Raw genomic sequence first — 11,534 nt, 5'->3', positions numbered from 1 at the left:
ATGTTCAATGATGTGTTAATTCAGAGCAAAAAAAAACGTGTTTCTCTGAATAAACAAGCAAAAAAGTCAAATAAGTGTGCGGTAAACTTCTTTCTTTTGAAGTATTACCATGCTGTGCTCATAATTCGGCAAAGTGTTGGCGTAGGCTCTTGAGGACCTGCTGTGTGTCCACGTGTTCGGGGAAGGACTCCTCCGCCTTCAGGGCCGACGCATAGCTGCTCTGCAGATCCCCAATCTGGACAACACAAACACAAACACATGGTAAGGAGCTGACTGACGCATTTTAGCCTGATGACTCGTATATGTTGTTTGACCTTTGATGCCTGAATAGTGTACGCTGCATTCAGGCACTTGAGTTTTAGCTTTTTTAATAAATATGTGGGTATGTTACAGCTGAATGAATACATTCTAATGCAAGATGAGCGTCTTAGGGTTTAAATGCAATCATGTTTCCTGTTTTATGTGCATCATAGGCTGAGATATTGAGGTTTTTATAGGCTGGGGGCAACTCCCCCAACAAGGGCTTAGGCATTCAGCAGGCGTTTTTTACAGGTGCTATAGGTATCAATGGTGCATCCGCAGACATATACATATCCATAGACATATATGTGTGCACCAAAAGTATGTTATTACCATTGAGATGAATAGAATTATATCTACTGTCAATGGTTATTACCAAAAGTAATCTGCGTTACGCAACACGCTAACCTGCCATGACTCAACATATGATTTTAATTGCCATTCCTTTCCTATTCCATAGGGTTCAAGATGATATCGCTCCACCTTTTATATTTTATTTACACTATTTATATCGTGTGTATATATTTACACAGGATGCAGAGGAGTGCAGAAAGTGATAACCCTGCAACAGTATCCTTCCAACACAGGTGAACTCACTGAGCAACTGGCCTAGCTGCCTTGAGTACTCATTAGGATCAGCTGATGCAGAGCAAAAGAACCAGACTTGACCTTGACCTTCAAGTAAAGTAGTTACACCAGACTCAGCAGCTAACATATCAATTGCATGCAATGTAATGTTGTGCATGCACAGTAGAAACCAGTCAAAATCATCATTGGTGTCTACCTCTGGTGTCTACGATTTATCTTTGACATGAACTGATCCAGTCAGCTTGTTGCTATGGAAATTTTAATAAAACAATGCAAACAGAGGCCAGACCAGAGCACGGTGGTGGTGAAGTGACCTGAGCAATATTTACCTTCTCCGTCAGAGTGGCCAGGTTGAAGTGCGGCTCATACAGGTGAGGGGACAGAGAGGCAGCTGTTTGCAGGAACGCCTTGGACTGGTGGCAAGAAACCATTATTGTTAGATACAAACAGGGTTGATGAGTGAAGGTACAAAACGCACACCAGAAACAGAGGTGCTGGCAACCAGAAAAATCACTTGCAGGAGGACAGAAGTGCAGCACACTCTCAAGTTAAATAAATAAGTTAAAAACTTCTTCATTTAACTTGAGAGTGTGCGGCACTTCTCTCCTCCTGCAAGATAGGAACAGGGTAACAACATTAATTATTATTTTAAAAAAAAAAAAATCCAGAAACAAAATATTACAATAGAATACTTTGAACATAAACGGTCGGGAAGAAATTATCAGAAAGAAATATAAATTGGTTAGAGTAGTTTGATTTTTGTGTATATCGTGTTTTGTTTTGAGCAATTAGACCCAGCCAATACTATAATGTCTCTGTGTGTGATATCCCGTCTTGTTTGCATGTTAAATAAAGAGCTGCTTCCTCACCTGCTCCACGTGTCCCTTGCGTATCTCCAGCACTGCCAGGTTATTATAGGCCTCCGCATGGTCATTGTTGAAGGCCAACGTTAGCTTGAAGCACTGATAGGCTAGTACCGTATCACCCATTCCCTGAGAGGGAAAAAGTTGGAAAGCTGTTTTCAATGGCTTTGTTGCAAACGGTCATTTCAAGGCTAATAATGGTAATAAAACTTTAAAACTTCATTGATTAAAAAAAAACTTCATAAAACTTTAAAGTAAAAGTACTTTGAAAGTCGCTTTGGTTTTGAAAGTCGCTTTGGTTATAAAGCGTCTGCCAAATGCAATGTAATGTAATGTAAAGTACATCAATTTTGTATAACGCTTTTTGTAGGGTCATATCACTGAGCGATCATAAGATCATAAAAACATGACCCACCACTGCCACATGTCCCAGGTTGTACCAGACATCAGCCTGTTCCTCATCGCTGGACGCCAGAGCCAGGGCTCTCTCGAACGACGACAGGGTCATGTCATACTGCTGAGCGTAGAAGCAGCACAGGCCCAGGTTGTTGTAGAGCTGGCAGTTGTAGACACCCATTTGTAGCAGCCGTCTATTGGAAAAAACAACAGTTATAGAACAGGGGCGGGCGCGTTTCTCGAAAACGTACAGTAATTGTTAGCCAGTTAGCAACTTTGGTAGTTGCCAATGGGAAACTGCATTGCAAACAACAAAGTAGCTAATGTAGTTAGCAACTATGGTTTCGAGAAATGCACCCCTGAAACGGTTATAGGTTATATCACATCTCTACTTTCCTAATTTATTTGTGCAGTACAAAAAGGGAAAGAGGCAATTTAAACTATTAATATCAAGCAGAATCGCTAAGAAATGCTGAGAGATGTTACAAATCCGCACCCCACATCCCATGATACAGATACTATTTCTACAATTTGAATACATTCATGATTGATAAGGTATGATGACTTTATTGTTTTTCACTAATATCGTTTCTTTCATTTTTATTGACCCATTTGTACAGCATGTGGGTCAGTTGTTGAAAATGATCTGAGAGTAAAGTGAATTATGACTAGGGCTGTAAATAATAATCGAAATGTATCGATGGATCGATCCTACGGCCAACGATTTAATCGAATCATATCATATCGTGGGGCATTCTTAAGTATAGGAAATAATCGAATTGCTGGCCCCTGTCCAATGCCCTAGCTCCATAACATAAAAGAAGAAGAAAAGTAATTGAAAAAAATCTAATTGAATTGAATCGGATCGGATCGTGGGAAATTCTTCAGTATCAAAAATAATTGAATGCCTGCTTTAAGAAATTGATACCCCATTGCATCGCCATGGAGGCTGTGATTTACACCCCTAGTTATGACGTATATTTGTGTAAGTCTGGCTATGCCCCACCTGTAAAACCTAAGGGCCACCTCTGGCTGGTCCGTGTAGAAGTGGTTACTGCCGATACAGGCGATGGCCTCCACATGCGTATTGTCCTGCTTCAACACGTCCTTATAGTACTCTGTAGCAGACGTGATGTTATTCATCTCCTGAAAGAAAGAAAGAAAGAAAGAAAGAAAGAAAGAAAGAAAGAAAGAAAGAAAGAACGAAAGAAAAACATCAAATGCACATGACAAATATTAAACAAAGCAATAAATCTATTGTTATCAAAATGAGTGTAAAAGTGTTGTGCAAATCACTGAGCCGAAAGGCAGATGTACTGTATTTCCAATATATCCATGTATTTAAAAAAAAAAAAAAATACAATTCTAACAGTAGCAATAGCAGCAACATTTCGTATGGAGATAAGCCACCTCATGGATGCGTGCGATGCCGGTGAGTAGAGTGGTCTCCCCAGGGAAGTGGTCCAGGCCTTGCTTGAAGAGGTTCAGAGCGGTTATGGGCTGGTCTAACCTCTGATACACCTACAGCAGAAACGCATAGAAAACATCATGTGGGGAATACACAGGGCTTGGGTGCATTTCTCGAAACCAGAGTTGCTAACTTCTTTAGCTACTTTGCTGTTTGCAATGCAATTTCCCATCGGCAACTACCCAAGTTGCTAACTGGCGAACAACTTCGCTTTTGAGAAACACACCCCTGGTCTAGCCTCTGATACACCTGCGTCAAAAAAAAAAATGGGTAACACTTTACTTGATGCCGGTGTCATAGGCATGTCATTACAGTGTCATAATAGTGTCATGACACAGATAAGTCATAGATACCGGTAAGTCCTAAACATTATGTCCATGTCATAAACATTTTATGCCTACCATTTCAACCTTTGTCTTTGCCATAACCGAATGTCCCTTTAAGGCCAACAGTCATAAAATGTTTATGGCATGGACATAATGGGACATTATGGGGAGTACACAGGCAGCTGACAACAGTAGCTACACCCCTGGAACGAGTTAATGGATATATGCAAGTGACGAGTTGTATAAAATAGAATAAAAGTACTTCTACTTCATACAACTCTCTGTACGTGACCAATTTCATATTGTTTTGATTGACTGCTTGTTATACATCAACAATGATCAATTAAGTTTAAAAAAAAACATGTAAAATTATTGATTGTCAGACATGTTTATACTCTTAAACACTTACCTTCGCTAGGTATAGGTATGAGTCCACCATCTCTTGTTGGTTGAGGGCAGATCTGAACTGTTTCTCTGCTTCACGGTGTAAACCCAGCCTGTCCACACAGGGTTATAAACCAACAGTCAAGTACCATAGTCAACAGAATCAGAACCAGCACCTTTGAACCTCCGCCTTTGATGTGTATAAGACAAAATGGAAAATGTCTGGCCGACTACTGACTAGCGTAAACACAATGCTGGGAGTGCTGTGGATGCACCATACCATACATCTTTACAATTTCTAGGGGGCATAGCCATTTTAGATAAGATCTAAGATCTCGTTTTTAAGGGGGTCCTCATAATAAAAGTGCAATACAATACAGAGCACTGGCCGGACAATAATGCACTCACATACAATACCTGTATGAGAGCTGTGAGTCAAGTCAGAGTCCCAAATAGTTTTTGCCTTTATTTAGGACAGTGAGAGAGTGTGACAGGTAATGAGTGGGAGAAAGAGAGGCGAAGGATCTGCAAATTACCTTAAAGGGACACTGTGCAGGAAATGGTCAAAAAAGGTACTGCAACTATGATGCTTATTGAAATTGGGCTGCCTATTGGCAAATTTGATCTTTACATGAAAGTTTACTAAGGAATAAATAAATATTTTCTAGTATGGTCCAAGTACAGTCATTTTTGCAGCTAAAAATGGCTAGTTTTGGAAATTCAAAATGGCGGACCATGGAGAAGATCCCCCTTTTCATGTATGAAAAGTGCTATTTTTCCAGTCATAATGAATACTTAGAATTTGATGATGGTGGTAAGTATTCATGAAAAAGGTAACATTAGTGAATGGGCAGCATGAATTCTGAAAACAGACAACTAAAAATCTCACACAGTGTCCCTTTAAGTTGGGCTGGAATCGAACCCTGCGTAATGGTACAGCGTCTTAGCTCATTGAGCCACCGTGCACCTAGTCCCAGATATTTGAATTGAAATGGGAACACTACTCATGTAGCCAGTAGGGCTGCACGATATATCGAAAATGTATCGATACCGCGATATCACGGTTTGTGATACACGTATCGCAAAAGTTGGTTATATCGTGATACCTAGTTCTTAATTCTTAATAACAGCCAATTTGATGAAAAGGTTAAAAAAGGTATTAAAAAGGTTGACATTTTAAGTTGATGCTGTATATTAGCCATGTTTTTCCGAACAAAAATAATGTTGGAAATAAAACATTGCTCTCAGTTGTTTCATACATGATAAAGTGTAGAATGGCAAGTAGAGAGGGGAAAATATATGTATATATTAAATATCGCGAGTAATATCGATATCGCGATATACAGTCATGTTATCGTGTATCGCATATTTTTCTAATATCGTGCAGCCCTAGTAGCCAGGCCAGGCGACACCTTTGGCATTCCTTCTAGTCGGGCCAAGAGCAATGTAAATATAATTTCTGGTCTCCATAAAAGTCAGGAACTCCTCAAAGCAGTCAATCAGTAGCAATCCTTGGGAGGCAGCTCAACCATGCCGTTTGGGAAACGTTAATTGTTATGCTCTTGGTCAGACCAAGTCTCAAAGAGATTTGAAAGTCGTAGATAATCAGGCTACTACTCATGAGCCACCACCACTGCCTCACCAGATGATTTCAGACATGCCTGTTCTCTCAGCAGCATGACTTTTTTCTTAGATTCTTTTTTGCTTTTTTTGGCCTTTATTTCTGATAGGACAGTGAAGAGTGACAGGAAGTGAATGTGTAGAGAGAGAGGGATGGGGTAGGGTGGGGAAATTACTAGTGTTGCACCGATACCGATACCAGTATCGTTGGATCGGCGGATCAGCACTAAAATGGTGATATCGGTGTCGGCGAGTACCAACAAATAGGGCACCCATACCATTTACAGGTGCTTGTATGACACTTAAACAGTATTGAAATTAGTTATTTCATAGAGGTATTTAAAAATGATGAAAAATTTGCTGGATTCACTTTGTATTAGTCTTTTTCCTGTTTCACAAAGGTAGGCAGCAGCCTGACAAAGCCATGCAATGATTTTATATCCAAGTAGTATGCACTACAGCCCTTCATATACATTTCAAATAGGGTGGTATCGGTATCGGTATGGTATCGGTGTCGGTATGGTATCGGTATCGTCCGATACGACACAGCCAGGTATTGGGTATCGGTATCGGGGCCAAAAAATGGTATTGGTGCAACACTGGAAATTACCCAGGCTGGATTTGAACCTGAGTCTCCATGGGCATGCAAGCCACATATATCTCTTACCGGTAGTAGCATTTCCCCAGCTGCACTTTCCACCACCAGTCTTTAAACTGAGCATGCTCTGTGGCAAGGGCAGCGAAATCCAAAGCCTGAAAAGTGTCAAAAGATGTTACATAGTAAGTAAGTGATAAACGTCCGCATCCGTTGCGGTCCGCATCTGTGCGCCATTGATATGAGTGCATTCTCTGCCTTCTTGAAAAGATGTTACATACACATGAGACGATAGTTATCTAAATTACTTTCAGTGTTAAGATCATTCTTCTCTTTACAGCATCAATTTAAGAAAATTATAATATACTTACGTTTTTAATATCATTCTCATGATGAAATATGTATTCAAAAAGGGTCTGCAAAAAGATGAGAAAAGAGTTGTGTTATTAATATTAACAATTGGACTGAAATTATTATGTACATATACTGTACATCATAGATGTATATTATATAAAAGGAAAGGGAAACAGTGGTGTAGTCTACGTAGAACTCAGGTATACGCAGTATACCCACTTTTAAATTTAGGGATTTCAGTATACCCACTTAAAATTGATTGATCCATTATTTAGAATAGCACAAATATATACAGTATACCCACTTCAAAAAATGCTCCAATATACAGTATACCCACTTCAAAAAAGTAGATTACAGCGCTGGAGGGAAAAGAAGTATGATTACCTTGGACATGCAAGGTTTTTGAGCGTATTTTGCCAGATTGAGTCTAGAGAGGTTAATGAATGGTCCGTCCTGATTGGTTAGCATGGATGCCTGGGGGACAAGGAAGTTGTTGTTCAGACACAACATACACTCTCAGACTGCAAGCCACCATACAAAATTGGTCTACGTGAAACTAAAAACAAACAAAGTACATTCCATCACAATCTCCAGTGAACAAAACAAATCTGCAATGTTTAGGGAGGCACTACAGCATGTAATCTATAAATTCATGTGCAGACTGGATTGCTCTCAAAAGAGAATCATTGAATCTCTGCTAAAGCCAGAGTTCTGTGAGGTTCTTTACCAAGCTCAGGCGACAATGGAGAGAGTGCGTATACTGTATGTCTGATGGGTGTGTACGTCTTTTTATTTTCTTTCTTACTCTGTCTCGCTATTTCATTTTACAGTTTTGTATACCTTTATATGGACCATGCATTTTGTGTGTGTCATGTAAATAAAATTTTGAGAATTTAATTGACATGTAAGTATATAAAGTACCGTTCCCAGCCTGACGAATCTTCCGCTGGAGCTGGTGACGGGCCGAGCGGTCTGGGCGGTGCGTGGGGTCTTGATGGCCTGCTCCATAGTGCCTGGACGACCCGACTGGGTACTGGGCCTCACGAAACCAGTGATGGGCCGACCGGACTGGGTCATGGGCCTATGGAGAGGGTGTAGTGGACCCATCACACACTGCACTTAGTGTGCTCTTGATTTTGTACAATTAACCCAGTAAGACACGGCCCCAGTTATAAATGAGGTGTGCAAATGACCAAGTCGTAATGCATTACTTAAGGACCTGTGCACTGTCATTGTACTATGGTACTATTATGGTAGTTCATTTTTTTCAATTCCATTTTCTAGTTAATTTTTGACTGTTACAGCGTTCCACTTGTGGAACGTCAAGCGTTAATTGGCTACAGGGCCAATATGCAAGATCATTTTAACATTCTTAAAACTGGGAAGGGCTGACAAGTGACAATATCATGTCACACTGAGCACAAAATAAAATAAACAAATAAAACCATGATGTTGTAATGACAGACCTGACGGCGGGACTGGGGCCTCCCCCTTGGCTCACCCCTGGCATCCTCAGTGAAGTTCCAGGCCCTGGAGAAACACACAAGAGCAATTGAAGAGTTTTGTTGCTGCAAAACAACGTATCCACAATTTTTGACTTTTGCATTTTATTATTGGAAATGATGGTTCATAAGTCCAATAATCTATATGTGAATTCTGCTATTCAAATATTTTGAGAACTGCTTGAGAAATGCATTTTGCAATGCTAATGGGTGATTGACGTTTAAGGGCGGAACGCAAAAAATAAAAAAAATAAAATTCAAATTCCTGAAAAAAATGATGGATAAAAATTGGAAAAAATAGAAAAAAATAAAGCACTTAGTGGTCTGTGGAATTTCACCTTATTTTTTGCCATTTTGGGGAAAATGTGTCCTGCATCAACACATTGCATAGGCATGTCACACCGCAGGAAAATGGAGTCACACCACAGGGAATTCACTGCATTATGGCCATTTTAATCCTTTTGTATACATGGCTGACATCTGAGCTCATGCTAACTTGATAATGATATTGTGTTTAATCTTAATATGTGTTTTCATTTAAAAAAAAACCTTTTTTCCCTCCTATAAGAGCAGTCACACCACAGGACACCATAAAATGAACCTAAGCATTGCGTGACAGAAAGATTGCAATATGAAGACATATTAAGAGGTTAAAAGTCACCTTAAACTTCCACAGCACTCTCCAATAACTGAGGTACTGACTGGTTAGGAGCCAGTCTTTAAGACCCTTGTAGTTGGCCTTGCAGCTGCCCGTTCACAAACATTGACATACATGTCACCCCACAGGACGCAATTTGTGTTACGAAATTGAACTTGTAGTTAATATTACTGTCTTGAGTTTTTTTCACATTCACATATCTTAATATAAATATTTATGCAATCATGCCAAATGCTTCATACATTATTCAAAATGTTGTTGGTTAATTTATATATATATTATATTCCAGGTTTCATTAATGTTACAGTCACACCGCAGGATATTTGACATATAAAACTTAACATAAATCTTAACAAAAATGTTTCATCTGATCTAAGACTAATATGAAACATAATGTACCACAACTTCTTTCATTGACATTTGTTTTTTAAAGGAAAAATAACAGTTTTGTAGGTTTTTAACCAATGTTACGAAAAAACAAGGCGTCACATCTCCCACCCAAATACAAAAATGTCAATTTCCCAAAATGGATATACTAAGTCATTTTGCAACAAAGCTCTTCAATTTCACATATAAAGTCCAGTCTCCACAGACCACACTGTAAATTAGGGCTGGGCGATATGGGGAAAAAAAACTATACCACGATATTGATTACTTTAGATCACGATAACGATATATATCACGATATAGCACAATTACATACGTTTTCAATTATTTTCTTTATTTGCTCTTTATTTTTTCATGTCGCAAAACAACCTCTTTAAAATGGATCTTTTTATTGTTATTTTTACAGTTGCATGAACCTATAGTGTGTATTGTGACAACATGGAATGTAATTAAATGATATTCAATTGTATAAAACTGATAAAATTACCATCACGATATAAACGATATAGGAGAAAGGTCTCGATATACACTTTTATGTCACGATAACGATTTATATCATCACATTGCCCAGCCCTACTGTAAATCATGCAAATGAGTAACTCTTCACTCACTAGCAACTTGAGCGATGGAGCTCTCGTCCAACATCATCTCCGCAATGCCCTCATCGTCCACCTCCACCTCGTCGATGTACACCATCTCTGTCAAAGCTCTGGTCTTCAAACTCCATGCTGCCTACACATGCAAAACAAGGAGATCATTTATTTATCTTTTCTAGACTTTATTATGGACAGAACAGTATGAGAGGTAGACAGGGAGTGAATGGGGAGAGAGACGGGGAGGGGTCAGCAAAGGACCCGGGCCGGCCCGGGAATCGAACTCGGGTCAGCCGCATGGCAGGCGAGTGCCCTTCCGGATGGCCACAGCAGGGCCAACAAAACAAGTAGATTAATTAACATTCATTAGGGCAAACATCATTTAATATTTCCCCCTTTTTTTGCAGACATATCCTCGCTAGTGACTCTTGGAGGAAGAAGGGGTTTGGGGTTGGACTGTAAGAAAAGCCAAACAAGACAGAAAACAAAAGGGATATAAGATAAGGAAGCAGGTCAGGTTGAGAAAGGAATAAAAGAAAGATAGAGCACCACATTACCTCAGAGACAAGATGAGCTGAATCAGACTCCTTCGACAAGAATGTGAAAATAAACAGAAAGACAGATATAGGAAACCATAGAAGCACACAAAGATAAAGAAAGGTGTTTATGAGAGGAAAGGCTGCATGCAGAAGGAATATTGAAAACCTGAGTCTTCTGACAGCAAGAGAATTTTGAGGAAGTAGCCTAGCCTTCTGATTTAAATACCTGAGACCTATTTATCTTGGAATGCACACAGACCATTGACAGACTCTACTGTCAATGACAGACCCTTATAGTAGTAGGCCTACTTTGAGAATGACATTTGCTTGGAACTGTGAAAGCAAACATTTTCATTTGAAGAAAATATGCAATAAGTAAGTTAATTGTAGCTAATGTCATTCAGTAGGGTGTATGCTAGAAGTTGAGGGCTACAATTGTCTTCACTGCATTTAGGCCATGTTGTACACAAAACATTGCTCTTGATGATGCTCTATGACGACGAGGAGCTAGGCTACTTTGTTGTAGCTACAGGTTGCACCATCCATCACTCGGCAATACTACTGGCACTACCGTCAATATGCAACCACCACAGACTAACATATAGGTCGCAAACATTGTCATTCTCTACATTATAAGATGCTTGATCGGTATGCATATTAAAACATCTGAATCGTTGCACTGAGGCCCACTGGCTAGCTGTTGTTTACCTGATCATAAGGACTGTCAGCAAGAACATTTGTGCAGATGTCCGCACATTTCTGGAATTTTCTTCTCCTAAAGTAACTCCATGCAAGAAACAATGGGTCCATAGTCACTTCCATTTTCCTTGCAGCTTCGACGTTCCAACACAAAACAATGGCGTGGGGTAATAAATAAGTGATATAGGTCTGTGTGTGATTAACTATCGCTAAATTGGATCTGGGCGTCCTCCTGTCACTCTGGCAACGTAAGCTGCGTGAA

At 39.6% G+C, this 11,534-nt stretch overlaps 1 protein-coding gene across 1 annotated transcript; it reads right to left on the bottom strand.

Moving 5' to 3' along the window:
• Positions 1 to 36: 36 nt before the first annotated feature.
• ttc8 (tetratricopeptide repeat domain 8) lies at positions 37 to 11,498 on the bottom strand. The gene is made up of 14 exons (XM_063202364.1): positions 11,282 to 11,498; positions 10,053 to 10,173; positions 8,361 to 8,424; positions 7,816 to 7,975; positions 7,279 to 7,368; positions 6,912 to 6,956; positions 6,613 to 6,698; positions 4,351 to 4,438; positions 3,558 to 3,668; positions 3,154 to 3,293; positions 2,167 to 2,341; positions 1,758 to 1,880; positions 1,218 to 1,301; positions 37 to 235 (listed from the first exon to the last, which is right to left on the bottom strand). Exons 1-14 carry the CDS (start codon positions 11,393 to 11,395, stop codon positions 119 to 121), a joined length of 1,518 nt encoding a protein of 505 aa, XP_063058434.1. The 5' UTR covers positions 11,396 to 11,498; the 3' UTR covers positions 37 to 118.
• Positions 11,499 to 11,534: the final 36 nt, after the last annotated feature.

Source organism: Engraulis encrasicolus, chromosome 7 (genome assembly GCF_034702125.1).
Source record: "Engraulis encrasicolus isolate BLACKSEA-1 chromosome 7, IST_EnEncr_1.0, whole genome shotgun sequence".
Taxonomy (NCBI): Eukaryota; Metazoa; Chordata; class Actinopteri; order Clupeiformes; family Engraulidae; genus Engraulis; species Engraulis encrasicolus.
The sequence above is the reverse complement of the archived record's forward strand: the minus strand, read 5'-3'. Positions and strand labels throughout refer to the sequence as shown.

Bases quoted from the DNA above. Each gene is read 5' to 3' on its own strand.
- ttc8 (XM_063202364.1), bottom strand. From the start codon at position 11,395: ATGGAAGTGACTATGGACCCATTGTTTCTTGCATGGAGTTACTTTAGG. The intron at 8,425-10,052 runs GTGAGTGAAGAG...GTGTTTCTCCAG, and splicing joins CTCCATCGCTCAAGTTGCTA to GGCCTGGAACTTCACTGAGG. The intron at 7,976-8,360 runs GTCTGTCATTAC...CCCTCTCCATAG, and splicing joins GGCCCCAGTCCCGCCGTCAG to GCCCATGACCCAGTCCGGTC.